At 44.0% G+C, this 16,961-nt stretch overlaps 1 protein-coding gene across 3 annotated transcripts; it reads right to left on the reverse strand.

Annotated features, from left to right (window-relative positions):
• Positions 1-3,151: 3,151 nt before the first annotated feature.
• MAPK1IP1L (mitogen-activated protein kinase 1 interacting protein 1 like) lies at positions 3,152-13,175 on the reverse strand. 3 transcript variants are annotated; one of them, XM_034062551.1, is made up of 4 exons: positions 13,083-13,175; positions 5,283-5,310; positions 4,059-4,748; positions 3,152-3,607 (listed from the first exon to the last, which is right to left on the reverse strand). In XM_034062551.1, the coding sequence occupies exons 2-4, from the start codon at positions 5,304-5,306 to the stop codon at positions 3,596-3,598; spliced, it is 726 nt and encodes a 241-aa protein (XP_033918442.1). In that variant the 5' UTR covers positions 5,307-5,310; positions 13,083-13,175; the 3' UTR covers positions 3,152-3,595. The 3 variants fall into 3 exon arrangements, with proteins under 3 accessions (XP_033918442.1, XP_033918443.1, XP_033918444.1); XM_034062552.1 differs by lacking the exon at positions 13,083-13,175 and adding an exon at positions 12,658-12,678; XM_034062553.1 differs by lacking the exon at positions 13,083-13,175 and adding an exon at positions 12,314-12,333.
• Between the last annotated feature and the right edge of the window lie 3,786 nt (positions 13,176-16,961).

The raw sequence follows: 16,961 nt of genomic DNA on the forward strand, positions 1-16,961 counted from the left end.
AAATCACAAAAGGAAGAGGAAAAACACTCACAGAAAGTCAAGTCATTCTGATTTTATATTCAGTCTTTGCAGATCAAGGATGTCCTATTTTCACTATTCAAGGCAAAAGTCTACACAGGCATGTCAAAAGCAGTAAGTGAAAAACAGTAAACACAACAGTCTTGAAAATACGTTTAATGTCTAATCTTATACAAAAGTGACAGCATTTTCAAAAAAATATCAAATCCTGTATTTATAGCTTCTCACTATCATACAGCAATATTTGTTTCATCTAAAGAAAATACAGCAGCAGGTGATAATCTATACTTTAAAGATGTGATTGCTTATATTTCATATTGTAAACAAATGCAGTATGTCAATCTCAAAGCACAAGTCAAAACGAACTTCTCAGCAATTTAACTCAAATGAGGCATAGAAATGTACAAATTCCATTGCAAAAGCTTCAGGCCAGAAGTTGCTCACACTTGACATAACATGTGATAAAGTTACTACACGGTATATAGTGACAACTTGAGTTTTTACACAATAGATTAACAGGTATACCCTTTTCACTGCTATGCAAAGAACTTTGCTCACAAAAACAAAGGGGTTATGAAACAGTTTCCATGACCTCAAGAAATACGAATATACATTGAAAAACATCCCATATATACTGAATTTTAGCCTAAGTGTTCCAGTACTAAATCCTGCCTATTTCAGGAAGAACCTAGAAGTCTAGTTACTTTTACAAATCCCCTTTCCCAAAAATCATTACTTGCTACTTTCACTTTATCCTTTCCTACCTCTTCCCATACCCTGCAAAGACATCCAGCCAGTGTAATTCTGAACTGGAGTGCTGCTACTGCATGACCCATTCATTTGGAATAAATGTTTTGTTATCATATTGATTTATTATCTAAGGCTGCAGGTATCAAAAAAGCACTTGAGCAAGTACAGTCAATGTTCTCTTATGTTAATTTTAAATTAGTCTTGCCAAGATCTAAGCCAAGTCTGTTTGGGGGCAACTGAGGCTTATTTAAGGTTAGTGAAGACTTGCACTTTCGACTCCTATTTCTAGAGTTACAGATGCTAAGTTTTCAGGTGAAACATTTAAGTTTTTTGTTCAGCTCCAGTATTGTCTTTCTAGAACAAAAAATACACATACCTTTTCTATTAGCTTCCATAACTTTATAGAGTAAACCAGCACCAGCTAACTGCGTTCTTCTGCAAAAATATTGCAGGACTTAGCCATAAAGGGATGCCATCCAGCAGGACCTTGACACGCTTGAGAGGTGCACCAATGCCAATCTTATGAAATTCAAAGTGAAGCGCAAGGTCCTATACCCGAGTCATGGCAATCCCAGGCACAGCTACACATTGGGCAGAGAAGCATTTCAGAACAGCCCTAAGGAAGACTTGGAGGTGTTGACTGATGAGAAACTAGACATGACCCAGCAGAGTGCACTCACAGCCCAGAAACCAACCATAACCTGGGCTGCACCAAAAGAAGGTCAAGGGAAGTGATCCTGCCCCTCTACCCTCATGAGACCTCACTTGGACTATTGTGTGCAGTTCTGGTGCCCTCAACATAAGGACACAGAACTGCTGGAGCAGGTAAAGAGGAGGGCCATGAGGATGATCAGGGGACTGGAGCACCTCCCATATGAAAACAGGCTGAGAAAGTTGGGCTGTTCAGCCTGGAGAAGGCTGTGTGGAGACCTCATAGCAGCCTTCCAGTAACTGATGGGGGCCTATAAGGATGCTGGGGAAGGACTCTTCATCAGGGACTGTATCGAGAGGACAAGGGGTAATGGGTTTAAACTCAAACAGGGAAGATTTAGGCTAGATATAACTCTGCGTGTGGTGAGGCACTGGAACAGGCTGCCATGGACGCTGTGAATGCTACATCCCTGGCAGCGTTCAAGGCCAGGTTGGACAGAACTTACAGAAAACTGGTCCAGTGTGAGGTGTCCTTGTCCATGGCAGGGGGTTGGAACTAGATGATCTTAAGGTCCTTTCCAGCCCAAACCAATCTATGATTCTATAAATGCTACACTACAAACAAGCATCACCACCAGGTCACCCCATTTGTTTTTAAGAAGTCCATCACACACATGCAGGAAGCCACAATAAGGTACTGGAAGAGAATCACCTCACTTTCACAGTTCCATGATACAAAGACTCCCTAATGAGATACTATATTAAGCAAAATTTGTTCCTAATTCTACCTACAAAGGCTAAGTTAGGATATCCCCAGCTGGGGATAAAATAAACCATCCATGATCAGAGTCCAGGCTATGAAGTACCACAAAGAGTGCCAGAACTCCTCACTGACACGTGGCTCTGTGTCTTGGTAACACTAAACTAGCATTGCAGCAAGCCCCTTGCATGCACTTTGCACAGATATGGCAAGAATATGAAAACTGACTGCAGTGCCCCTTCAGAGGGGGAAGACAGCTACGCAGCAGTGCACAGGCTTCTAGACATTCAATTACTCCTAAGTTACACTTACTCAGTGAGGTATGCAGACACCGTAGCTGAGAACAGAGGACCTCTCCCCGTTACAACACCCAGGGAAACTTCAGTGAGACCTCTTCCTTCTCAACTGTGGCAATAAGGATCTTTGTAGCTGACAGAACTAAATGCCATGCCAAAACTGGCTGGGAAGGGAATTGTCAGATTGGGATTTCTTTTTGATCTTTTATGCTCAAGTTCAGTTTTCAAGGACTCTGAAAAAAATCTGCTGAGTTTACAACACGCAACAGCAGAGTCAAATTTTAAATGACTAGAACCCAGGTTAGAAATAGGGAAGTACCTTACCTAAGTGGGAATCAGTTTCTCTTTACATAGACCAAGCCAAACTTCCAACCACCACAGAATGAGAACTGGCAAAATGATGTCCTCATTTGCATGCATAAAACTCACATTTGTTGATTCAAAGTTAACTGCACATCCAGGTTATTTAATTTGCACATAAATGCCTGTTTGTGAACACGAACAGTGTGCTGACAGGTCAGACCAAGTATTTCAAATGTGTATCTTCTCCTCCGTAGTCCCAGACTGAGCAATAAGGTTCGAGTATATACAAAATGCTGAGAAAACCTTCAAGTTCCCATGCTCTGTCTCTTTAGTCTGAATGACTGTAGCATGTTGAAAAATTAGATTTCTTGACTAAAATCTTGAAACACTTTTTATTGACATTTTAGAACAACCTGAAAATAGACAAAATATGACTATCCATCCATTCAGTGACCAGCACAAGTCTGGCAACAAGACTTAAAGCATTCATGGAAATTGAATAATTAACTTTTAAGTCCTTGGGCCTGACTCCTTGTAATTCTTACTTGGCAGCTCCCATTTTTCCAAGGAATACTTGCTAATATAGATCTACAGATGTTTTATTTCTGCTCTTTGTAATTCACTTTATTAAACCAAACCATATACCAGCATATGAGCAAAGAAGATTTATGCAAACTGCTCCTTCATACCTCAAATGCACAAACAAGAGGCAAATATTCTTCATAGCCCCCAACATTACTGAAACAAAAACTGTAAAAATCTCTGTAAGTAGTGGATGAAGGTGGAAAACTACAGTATTTTGTTGCCCAGAATGTATTCAACGGTAAGGCTGTAAGAGACAATAATTCATGGTCAATACAGGCTTTTCATAGAGCAGTTAATTCAGTAACAAAAATTCTTAATTAAAACTTAATTCACCCTTATAAGATTGTGTTCCCTCTGTATGTCCTCTAGAAGCAATCTCTCTAGATCACAGAGACTATTTTCTCTTTCAGAATTTATTACAAGGCTACCTACCTTTCTTTTGCCTTTTAGAGAAGGCTTTCCAAGTAGTGGAAGACCACTGTAATGTAATGCTTAGACACCCCCCAAGTTAATGTAATTTCATAATTCTAGGATATTTAGTTAAGCATTTAAGAAGTTGGCTACTACTCCACTGACTACAGAAGGCAGATGTGCTGAAATTCCTAACCTGCACTAACAGATCTTATGCTACTGAATTTCCACACTTAAAAGTGTAACATTTCTAGAGTAATTCAAGACCAAAACGAAATACTCACATGGGGACCACTAGGCATTGATGGAGCACCAGCAGGACCAGATGGCACTTGAAAAGGATTAGGGGGCGTAGGATACAGTCCTGGAGCTGGATATAATCCTGTGGGTGGAGGAAATGGACCTGGCGGTGAAGGTCCCCATGTTCCAGGTGGAACCGTACCCCATGGTACTGTTGGCGCGGCCCCTGGAGTCTGGGTAGGAGCGGAATATGGCCCTGGGGGTGGATATGGCATGCTAGGTGCAGGATACTGCCCTCCTATTGTTGGTCCCCATGCTCCAGAGGGCATGGATCCCCATGGCCCAACGGGAGCAGGAGGTGCAGCTGGCTCTGTTGGACCACCATAAGGTCTTGGAAGCTCTGGAAAGGGCATATTTGGTGGAGGATATTGCCCTGGTGGGACAGGACCTGGCACAGTTGGGGGTGGATATGGACCACCAGGAGGAGGAGGAAATGGAGCAGGCGGTCCAGGGGGCATTGAAGGATACATTCCTGTTGGTGGAGGTCCAAATGGCATAGTGGAAGCGGACGTATTTGGTGGCAGTCCAGTTGGCGCCATAGGGGGAGCGCTTGGGTTGTTCCAGGGATTTGAAGCTGGCCAACCCTGTGGTGGCTGCCCAGGTTGCTGACCAGGTTTTGTGCTGCTCACTTTGGAGGTTTTAGCAGGAGACTGATCTGGTAAAGCATCTGCCAACTAAAAAACAAAGCATCAGTGAAAATGTAAAATGTCTACTGGACTTACTAGTTGCAGACATTCACCCACTATGTGTGTATATTTCAGCTGCCAAAATGGGAAAAGAGCTCTTTGCTGCTGCACGGAGATGATTACATTTATTTTGTGCATCTTCTATCATTAAGGAAAAAGAGGCATTCTGACATGCTGCAGTTAGCAAACCAATGGTAGAAAGTGACCAACCATACAGAGTAATAAGCAATTTTGCACAAATCCAAAAGGATTTTTATAGATTGCCATTATAACTATTTGGACACTATTAAAGCACAACTCCTTTGTTAATATCATAGTAGAAAAGAACCCATGAAGTGCCCAGCAGTTTCATGCGTTTAATCCATAAATTGCTACATCTACCCCAAAGGAAAATATCACAGCTGCAGTACAGAGGAAATAACCTCTCAACTGTAAGCTCCCCTTCTTCTTGAGAATGTATGTCAACTTTTAGAATGAAGTAACCAACTGGCTGGTCTTCAGGAAAGAAAAACTGCTACTTACCGAAAAATCATCGGTTCCAGACATTTTTCTGAAAATTAAGGTAAGACAAAAGTTAAAATTGTTGAAAACAAAACAGTATTTCAACCAACAATTAGAGACAAACTCTACATTTGTATCATTTAAACCACAGTAAGTGTTGAACTGAGAGCACCTCTTAGCAGTGGCTTTGTTTAAATGACTGACCCATAGAGATGTGTGCTACCCAAATACTTCCCTCTTGATAAAATTCTCATGAAAAGGCCAATCTTCAGCCTCTACCTGTCTCATGTCAAACAGGAATGACACAATGTAAATGGGTCACATTACATTAAGAAAAATTCTTTAAGGTATTTAAACCAAGCAGGAAGCCTGCCCAGACAGTGATGCCTGGCAAGTAAGTATTCAAGGTCTTCTCTAAATTGGGGCTCAGAAAAGGTAAGGCAGGCTGCTGCAGATAAAGTTAATGCTTCTAAAACAAAACATGATTAAATCCCCACACAGATCCTATTGTTAGAAATAAAGAATATAGTTTGCTGGTGCTTTATTCTCCATTTCAGAACACACCAAAGATAGTGCATGCTCTTATTCACATTCACTGTTTCCAGCAAAACTTAACATAGACATAGCAAAGGTGTCATTAATGCATACCTGAATTTACAAGAAATACTGAAAATAGGGACCAATGAGTCAGGTGCTGTCTTTCCATGAAAGCAACTACTGCACTTAAGAGCTTTCCAGAGCTTCATCTCAATGAACACTGACTGGCTTTATCAATCCTCCTTAGCCATACAAAAGGGCAGCTGAAGGTATATTCAGTTTGACCGACTGACAAGAAATACTGACTAAAGGTGAAGGACTGTTAAAAGGATGGCCAGGAGCAGGTGAAATAGGTGGACATGCCCTAGTGCAGCCAGAAGGTTTTAGGGGAGAGTGTAGGAGACAGAGAGGAACATAAGAAAAGGAAAAATACTAAATAAACTAAGAGTACAAATACTACTGTGCCAAGTAGACCCCCACATAAATCTATCTTTGTTTTTCCTTCTTGATAGTGAAGACCTTTTAACACAGAGATTGGTCTCAGGGATGGAGGTTTGTGCAGATAGCCTGTGACAAATGGGTTTATGAGCTCCATTAGATTATAAATTACATAATGCAAATAACACACATATAAACTAGTCTTCTCTGAAACTGTTTTGTAAGTTTATTGCTATTGGTACAATTTCCTAATCTTAGGACAGCAGAGAATCAGAACAAAGGCCCATTTAGCTCAGCATCCCATTTTATCTTCAACAATGACTAGTAGTGAAGAATGAGAACAGGGATGACATCCCAGTACTTCAATGATGCCAAACTCGGACACTCCTGAAGCTGAAGGCAATTTCTATAAAATAACAATCCTCAGATAAGTTATTTTCCACCAACACATCTAGTTTCCCTGCTTCCAGCTACAACATCCATTGGCAAAGAAGTCCACAGAGTTGCTATTTGTTACACAAAAAGGCACCTTCTTTTTTGTTCTGTACCTGGATCTTACTAGTTTCAGATGTTGCTCCTTCACTCTTGCAGCTGAGGAATCAGTAAGTCTATTCCTACCCACCCTGCTTGTGCTGATGATTATTCTACAGATTTTTATCATTTTCTTTCAGCTGTTCCTTCTCTGAGGCTGAGCTATTTTTCAGTGACCCGTGAACAGCAGCTATTCCATACCTTTGATTATTCTGACTGTGCCTTTTTGAGTCTTTTCCAATTCTTCTGTATCTTTTGAGATGACTGACAAGAAAGAACCATAGAGAATTCAAGATGTGGGATAACCACTGTTTTATACAGTTTCATAATTATGCTCTAGTTTGTCTCCTGTTCTCTTCCTCATGCTTCTTACTGTTTCATCTGCTTTTTGATTGCTATGGAACTTACGTTTTAGCAGCCGTCTTTCATTCCTTGGTGTTAAGGGTCAGCCCATCATGTTACATATGAAATTATATGCACCAGTCTATATTTATCTACTCTACATTACATTAGATTTATCGACACTGAATTATATCTGCCATTTTATGACCTAATCCTAACTTTTCTGAATGGCTTCGCATCAATAAGACACTGCTCATCTCATTTCTCAAGTTATTTATGACTAAACTGAGCAACCCAGACTCCTGCGGAAACACAGTGAACTTCTCAAGATACACCTTATAATTTAAATAAGCCTTTTAAGAAATACAAATAATAGGATCACAGAATAGTCTGGACTGGAAGGGACCTTAAAGACCACACAGTTCCAATCCCCTGCCACATGCAGGGACACCTTCCACTAGACCAGGTTGCTCCAAGCCCCATCCAACCTGGCCTTGAATGCTGACAGGGATGGGGCAGCCACAGCTTCTCTGGACAGCCTTTGCCAGTGGCTTACAGTGAAAACTTCTCCCTAATATCTAATCTAAACCTCTCCTCTGTCAGTTTAAAGCCATTCCCCCTTGTCCTATCTCTACAGGCCCTTGTCAGAAGCCCCTCTTGGCTCTGGAAGCTGTTCTAAAGTCTTCCTGAAGGCTTCTCTTCTCCAGGCTGAACAAGCCCAGCTATCTCAGCCTGTCTCCACAGCAGAAGTGCTCCAGCCCCAGAGCATCTTCATGGCTTCCTCTGGACTTGCTCCATCACATCCATATCCTCCTTATGTTGGGGGCCCCAGAGCTGGATGCAGTACTGCAGGTGGGGTCTCACAGGAGCAGAGCAGAAGCTAGAAAAATCACCTCCTTCGAACTGCTGGTCACACTGCTTTTGATGCAGTCTTACACTTGGCCTTGTTGAACTTAACAAGGTTCACACAGGCCTACCTCTCCATCCTGTCCAGGTCCCACTGAATGCCATTCCCTCCCTCTAGCATGTCAACTGCACCACACTGCTTGTTGGTGTTGACAAAATTGCTGAGGGTACATTTGATCCCACTGTGCCCGACAAAGACATTAAACAGCTGCGACCCCAGTAGCGACCTCTAAGGAATGCTACTCATCACTGTCTCCACCTAGACATCAAGCTGTTGACCAAAATGCTTAAGAGTGTGACTACCCAGATAACTATTCATCAGTTGGTCCACCAATCAAATCCATACAAGCACAAACATTTGAAACTTTGTATCAGATGAGATACTCATTTATCTGGAACCCTGTTTTTGTTTCAAGTTGAGAAACAAACAGCAGGAAAGTGGTTTCTATTCCTGTTGTTAATAGCTCAGCCATCTGAGAGATATCTACCAGAAAAAGCAGAATTTGTCTTCAACAGATACCTCTTATGTTAAGAGTTCATTAGTTTTTGCATGTTCAGTAATAATCAGAAGTTGATATGTGCTTCTTAGTGTCACTGTTTTTCAGTTTACCTGTACAGACACAGAAGCTATTTAATCTAACCTACAACATACAATAACTTTTTTACATAAGTGCACATGCAAATGTATTCATAAGCAAAACAAAAACCCCCAAACAGGTTAGCAACACCAAATCAGACCAAGAGAATCAGCCTTTCTTTAGGCAGATAGAGAGATGGGGTAAGACCCCTCGAAATACAGACCTACAAGACAGTGAAAAAAGCCAAGAGAAGAAGTTGGAATATATGCAACAAGGAAGAGAAGGGAGAAAGGAAACAGGCCTAAAGCAAAACTCAGAAGAAAATCCCATGATCTTTCAAAAAAGCGACAGGGAGTAGTAAATTCAAGTCAAAGCAGTGGATGTACACAGCTGAAGCAGGCCTGCTCATCAATATCAACAAATATTCCCAATATTTGTCAGCAAATAATTTCTGAGTATTTGTTTCCTTAATTTTTATGGCACAATTCTGCTGCATGACTTACGGAAAAAAAATCATAGTTAGGCATATCTTATAATGAGATTTACTGGCTTTTTTACTTTCGCAAGCAGACAAGAACAACATTTGTTGGCAACATTTGGCATAACTGAGTCAATGCCAAGCATGTCAAGGATCCTCTTGCAGACAGGATGGCCTACTTCAGGGACAGTTTTAAACATACATTTAGTCTGGGTGCTGCTGCCTTAGTTTAATAAAACCCCCCTGAAATTACCATTAGACACATTCAGACAACATATGAACTAATTTGTACTTAAATCTAGAATATATATTCAAGTTGTTCAACACTAGTATAAGGAATTTTAGTCAAAACCTTAAGGAAATATAAATTACATTGGGAAGTCTTACCCAAGGCATTCACATGCTCACAGATTGGAGTCACTGTCAGACAGAAGACCTCCAAGTAACTAAAAGTCCCCAGCTGGTCACATGTGGGCTCAAGATTTTAGAAAAATGCACTGAATTGTGCCTTGACTAGAATTTTAGACTCAGTAAACAAATGGATGCCCATTTCCTGCTGAAGCCTTCCAAGAGCAGCACTGCACAAGCACTGATACAAGCAGAGAAGAGCCAATATCACAGACATCTGTTTTGACACACTTAAACTCTACTTCTAATTACTCTTTCCTGGAGTTGGGGGATGAGAAAGTGACTGGAAGAAGGAGGGTTCAGGAATCTAAGTATTTTGGCAGGGTACAGAAAGACTACAGATATGGCAGCATTCAAAATGAAGTCCTGCTAGCATCCACTGTGCTCTAAGATAAGATTTCCTTTGTATTCTGAAGCTATGGCCCCTGGAAACATCCCTGCTTTCCAGAAGCACAGAGCCTGCCAGCTCCTTGCCAGCTCTGGATTGCTGGTCAGGGCACCACTGCTCAGCCCCCTCTGAAACACATATGGCCAGAAGTACAGAACTAAAGCAATGAAGAGAGCAAGATGAAAGACATCTGCAAGGAAAAAAAAGGCATCTAGAAGCAGAATCTCTCTCATCCTTTATCCTGAAGAGTAATGAGAAGACATGAAGGACTTCCACTGCACCTACCCACAAACCACACACAGCAGATTCTTCAGACAGGCCAAGGCCTCCTGGATGCCCATGAGCTGCTCCCAAAAATTAACAGCAGGTACGTGAGACAAGCAAGCCTGCTAGCTCCACACCACAGGCTGGAAAAAGGTTTGGAAGCACTCCTCACACAGCAGTGTCAGGCTAGTTCTACCAACAGCATTCAAGAGCAACCGGTGGTTTTCAGAGAGGTCTGTGAAAAGCCCATTTCTGGAAGTGTGGCGCTACGTGTGGCATGCTAAATCTGTCCTACTGAACAGCTTCTGCAGCAAAATAGCTCCACAGTGGATTTTTAAGCTCTAAACACTTTGATCACATCCAGCCCAACTGAAACTGATGGATGTAGCAGCATTTTTTCCCCCATGTTCTTGCCTTTCTTGGCTTCTATCCATCATTAGTCCTTAGAGACCCTTGTTAAAAGCGCTGTCCAAAACACTTTCTTTTACTCAAGCTATCCAAAACTAAGCATCAACCGCTTTCATTTTTGAGTTGTATGACATTCTTGCAACAGTTGATGTGCCAGATTTAGTTCCTGTCTCCAAGATCATCTTTCAAGCACTGAAAAATGCTTTCTAGATGCAACAGGCTTTGCTGCATTTCCACTGGGTGGCATGGCTCTATCAGCAAAGAGGTTCTTTTGTCACTCTAACATGACTAATACCTACCAGCATAACCTCATCTACAACAAGATTTCTGCCCACATAAATACAACTACCCAACATAGCTGTACAGATAAAATGGAAGAGACCAAATCTTTGACAGCTTCTAAATGTTTTCTAAAATATGTAAATTTCTGCAGCTTCTACCTTCCAAGCATCAACATTTTATCACTGCCTTTCTCTGTCTTTAAAGCCTTCCCAGCAGCTGCACTGATGCACTTAGGTACCTACATGCAAACATTTAGTCTGACCTACATGTTTATTTCTTGGGAGAATAAAGGCAATTGGTAAAGACACTGAAGGGGAAAAGAAAACTAAACCAACAGTTGCATCATTAGTATCAATGTGAGATTTTATGATCTTCCTGCTGTTTCCTATGTCTGTTTTGACTGACAAAAATGACCTAAATCAGATTTTTAGTTGTCAGATTTTTCAGGACAGATTTAATTAATACTGGCAACCAAAATGTTGCATTTGCTATAAATTATCAACTGCCAGAAAAAAAAGAAGTCTTCAGTATAGATGTCTTTTCAGCTTCCAAGACCTATAATATACAAAGCCATACGGAACTGTAATCTGTTCCAGTTTTCTACTCATGACAGGCCATTCAGTTTCACAGCTGCTTCCCTACCAAGACCAGACCTAATCCCTTCAGATGGTCACCACATCACAAGCAGATGGCTCCAAAGAAGCAGACATACATCACTTTTAAGTCAGTTTGTTCACGGGCCAGCTGTGATAGAAAATCAGTGCAGAACACAGTCTCTACTCCTGTCCACACCATCCTACTCTGTGGATCTTGCAAAAGATATTGGTCCAGGAACAGCTCAGAATAATGAAAATTTACCTTCTACAGGTGCCTTTATACTTTCTTGAGAGCTATGGAACCTATTTTCATTGTGTTACCCTCGTTTTTAAAAGTGTGCTTTATTTCTCATTTATAGCTTTAGCTTCTAATTACCAGTTCTTCTGAAGTCTGCCTGAACTAGCTAGAAAAGCAATTTAAAGAATACCTGTATCCTCCTCCTACCATAACTTTATACCTAGGAATTATCAGCTGAGTTATCTGTATTTGTTCTTGATGGAATAAGCATACTGACCCCAAGTGTGAGTGACTAGGAAACAACTTCACTGCAGGACTTTTAGCATGTTGCTCTCCCTCACAATGAAAAGATCAAAGCTGTGTCTCCTATTTGAGTTTTAGTCTCAACAGTGACTAACCAAACCACACACCTTTCTGCTCCTTAACAGAAGCTCTTTTCCAGGGTAACTGTTTTTCAGGACAAAATTTCTCTTTATGGATAAAGCTGACATCTTTCACATCTTGATTTGGTGCTGGTAGAATGAACTCAAGTTTTAAGAATATAAGTGCTGCTGCCTAGGACTGGCCTGATATTTACCACAAGCTTTGTAACAGCCATTGGTTTCCACAGGTCTGGCGAGGGGGCAGTTTTATTTAACAAAAATAAAATAAAAACTACCTTTGCTCTTACATCCACTGACAATAAGGTATTGAACAGCATCAGATCAACAAAGTTTTCCATGGGATTCACCTAGAAACAGCTGTCAGACACAAAACCTGGCAGATAATTAGTTATCTCTCAGTGCAATGTGCCCGTTGTACCACACAGCACTAGCTTTCCCATTAAGACAGCAACCCGAAGTGTATTAACATTTGATAAAATGGACTTTATAAGATAAACCATTAAAATCTCACTTGCCTGAGACCCTTTTAGTTAAGAGCTTTTAAGTTAAAAAGTCACTTAAAATCCGATACACGCTCTTTTATGGATTACGACCATAAAAACAAGCAAAGATATTTTACCCAGTCAGGACTGTTACGGCTTCAACCTTTACACACAGTAAACCAGGATCCGCTATAAACGAGCCTTCTCTGCTCTGTAGCCGCCAGCGGAGGCCGCCCGAGGTAACGGAAAGCGGCAGTAGTCGTCAGGCGACCACCGGTACCTCGGGCCGATGTACCTGCCCCAAGCGGCGAGTCCCCAGGAGGGGAAGACAGGTTTCCACCACTCACTCGAGGCCGGCGACGCCCGGCACCACACCACCAGCCCAGCAAGGCTGGGAGAGGCAGCGTGCAGAGCCAGCTGCGGCCCGGCGGACCCCGGGGACGGCCCCGCCGCGGAGGTGTGGGATGAAGCCCCCTCCCTTCCCACTCCTCCCTCCCTCCCCTCCGCACCGGTGTGGCCCCCCTCGCTCCCTGCCGCCGGGGCCGGCCCGGGCAGGGGGTACCTGTGCGGGCGGAGCGGCTCAGGCCAGGAGCGAGGCAGCAGGCGGCGGCCCGCAGCACCACCACCGCCACCCCGACGTCCAGGCGGAAGCGGAATTACGTCACACGCCCCGCCTCCCCAGCACCCGGAAGGTCATCCGCTTGGCCCCGCCCTCCCGCGAGCAGCGCCGTGGACCCCGCCCACACTACCGCTGGCACGTGACCGCGGCTCCTTCTCCTGCCCCCCCTCCACCGCCTGTCACGTGGTGCTCTCCCGTCCCCGCCCGTGCCCGCCTGGCGGTGGTTGGTGCATCCCGCCCTGATCCCGGGTGCCGGGCAGCGCGGAAGCACACAGCATGGGAGCGGGGCTGGAGGGGGCCGCAGGGAGACCTGAGAGCGGCTCCCGGGTGTAAAGGGGCTGACAAGAAGGGTGGAGAGGGCCTTTTGACAAGGGCCTGCAGGGGTAGGACAAGGCTTTAACCTGACGGAGGGGAGGTACAGATTAGATATTGGGGAGAAGTTACTATGAGGCACTGGCACAGGGTGCCCAGAGAAGCTGCAGCTGCCCCATCCCTGGCAGTGTCCAAGGCCAGGCTGGACAAGGCATGGAGCGACCTGGTCTGTTGGAAGGTGCCCCTGCCTGTGGCAGAGGGGTTGGAAATGGATGAGCTTTAAGGTTCCTTCCAACTCAAACCTGACTGTGATTCTCTATTAAATTTCATTTAAAGTTACCCAAACTTGCAGCTGTCACATTTGCGACCTAAAGGACGGACAGGCATGCCTGAAAACTTGGAGGTTTTCTCGTAAGAGAGCACAACCTCTGACCCTGTATCTTCATATCCTCAGACCCTTGCAGTAAGGAGGACTGAATACATCACATATCACTTCCCTGCCCTGCCCCTCCAAGCTATGGCACTAATCCTGCAAGCATTCGCATGCACAGATAATTCCATTAAACTCAGCAGAAACGCGGGCATGGGCGATGCCGAGAACATGCCGTCCGTGTCCCATGCGCTGCCACCCTTCCCCTCGCCAATGCGCATCTATTTTTCAAAGTCATTACTGGGACATTTATGAAGCAACAGAGGAAAACCAGCAGCAGGAGGAGGGCCCAGGCACTGGGGTAGCTGCAACAGTTGTGAAACTGCAGTATTTTTACTGATTTATTTGCATAAATTGTTACTACCAAAACTAAACAGACGTTCGCTGCAGACCCAGCCCCAGGGTGGCATGGTAAAATTGTTAATCTGTTCCCCTCCAAATTCAATTAAATGCCTTGGAAAATTTAGTCTGACTGAACAGTTCATAGTGGACCTGCTCGACCTTGTCCAGAGGAGGCCATGAAGATGCTCAGAGGGCTGGAGCACCTCTGCTGTGGAGAATGTGGAGAGAGCTGGGCTGGTTCAGCATGGAGAAGAGATGGCTCTGGGGGGCCCTGAGAGCAGCTTCCAGTGCCTGAAGGGGCTGACAGCAAAGCTAGAGAGGGGCTTTTGACAAGGGCCTGTAAGGATGGGACAAGGGGGAATGGCTTCAAACTGACAGAAGGGAGATTGAGATTAGATAAGAAGTTCTTCCCTGTGAGGGTGCTGAGGCGCTGGCACAGGTTGCCCAGAGAAGCTGTGGCTGCCCCATCCCTGGCAGTGTTCAAAGCCAGGTAGGATGGGGCTTGGAACAACCTGCTCTAGTGGAAGGTGTCCCTGCCCTTGGCAGGGGGGCTGGAACTGAGTGAGCTTTAAGGTCCCTTCCAATTCAAAGCATTCTATGATTCTGTGATCCTTTTGCAATTGCCTTTTCGAGTACAGCAATCACTTGGAGGGACTTCATGTAGAAACAGCACTTCTGGCATGGCATCTTCCTCCTGCTGTGTGCCAGGCACAGCGGTTCAGCTCACCTTCGCTTTTCCACACTCACATGGGGCCCATACAGTCTGCTGTTGCCTGGACTGCAGCAGTGGTAGCAGGAGTCCCCAGAGTTTCTTCCTGAACAATCTGGTAGTTAAAATCTTAATTAATGAGCAAACACATGTCCAACAACTGTGATGATCTATGTCATCTACCTGGATTTGTGCAAAGCATTTGACACTGTCCCACACAACATCCTTGTCTCTAAATTGGAGAGACATCAATTTGGTGGATGGACCACTCTGTGGATAAAGAACTGGCTGGATGGCTGCACGCAAAGAGTTGTGGTCAATGGCTCAATGTCCAGCTGGAGACCAGTAATGAGTGGTGTCCCTCGGGGGTGGGTGTTTGGACCGGTCTTGTTCAACACCTTTGTCGATGACATGGACAATGGAATTGAGTGTGCCCTCAGCAAGTTTGCCAATGACACCAAGCTGTGTGGTTCTGTTGATACGCTGGAGGGAAGGAATGCCATCCAGAGGGACCTTGACACACTTGTGAGGTGGGGTGATGCCAACCTCATGAAGTTTAACCATGACAAGTGTAAGGTCCTACACCTGGGTGGGAGCAATCCCAGGCACAGCTGCAGGTTGGGCAGGGAGGAGATTCAGAGCAGCCCTGTGGAGAAGGACTTGGGGGTGTTGGTCAATGAGAAACTGAATATGAACCAGCTTCAGTGTGCGCTTACAGCCCAGAAAGCCAACTGTATCCTGGGCTGCATCAAAAGAAGCATGACCAGCAGGTCAAAGGAGGTGATCCTGCCCCTCTACTCTGCTCTTGTGAGACCTCACTTGGACTATTGTGTGCAGTTCTGGTGTCCTCAACATAAAAAGGACATGGAACTGTTGGAACAAGTCCAGAGGAGGGCCACGAGGATGATCAGGGGGATGGAGCACCTCCCATATGAAGACAGGCTGATGAAGTTGGGTCTGTTCAGCCTGGAGAAGAGAAGGCTGCATGGAGACCTCATAGCAGCCTTCCAGTATCTGAAGGGGGCCTACAGGGATGCTGGTGAGGGACTCTTCATTAAGGACTGTAGTGACAGGACAAGGGGTAAACGGGTTAAAACTTGAACAGGGGAGGTTTAGATTGGATATAAAGAAGAAGTTCTTTACTGTTAGGGTGGTGAGGTGCTGGAATGGGTTGCCCAAGGAAGTTGTGAATGCTCCATCCCTGGTGGTGTTCAAGGCCAGGTTGGATGAAGCCTTGGGTGATATGGTTTAGTGTGAGGTGTCCCTGCCCATGGCAGGGAAAGGATCTTGAGGTCCTTTCCAACCCTAACTATTCTATGATTCTATGATGTCTCACTTGAAGTATCTCAAGTATACTCAAGTATCAAATTGGGACTGCAATAGCACTTTCAGTTAATATCCATACCAGGCAAGCTCACCAACCTCCATGTTAGAATAACCCAATGTGTAATAAGTGCACCCCCCTTTTCTGAAAAAGCAGAAAGAATGGTGTAATTTTGTACAAATATTTATTTTTATGCAGAGCTTTTCCCTCCTTCAGGCAAATGCAGCTCCCCATCTGTGTGTATATACATGCTGAAGTCTTTAAAAAGAGCTGCAGTTTCATCTTTACATAATTTGTGTGCAATTGGTCCATCTTAGTGCCAGGAGTAGGAGTTGGGCCTAACACTGAGCCCTGGCCACATCCTATTGCAGTCCTATTTACACTCAGAATTATGTAATGGAAAAAATGGTGGGATGAAATTGCAAGTTTAGAGCTTCCATGCAGCTTTTAAGGAAGAGAATGGAAGCTAAGTGAAGGAAATTTGGCTCCCAGTTAGTAAGAGGTATTATTTTCCATGCCTCCATTGTAGGTCTTGCTGTGGTTTTATTTAAATTATTCAGAAAGGCTGTTTGGTATAATAACGTGAGGGCAGTTCTTTATTACAGGTCCATGTTGGTGTGTGTTGCCTGTGCTGTTGCCTGTACCTTACAAGTGTAGGTTGCTTTGTTTTTTCTTCAGCATCATATAAATATTTGGGTTGGAAAG

The sequence above is a fragment of the Melopsittacus undulatus genome, chromosome 4 (genome assembly GCF_012275295.1).
Source record: "Melopsittacus undulatus isolate bMelUnd1 chromosome 4, bMelUnd1.mat.Z, whole genome shotgun sequence".
Lineage (NCBI taxonomy): Eukaryota > Metazoa > Chordata > Aves > Psittaciformes > Psittaculidae > Melopsittacus > Melopsittacus undulatus.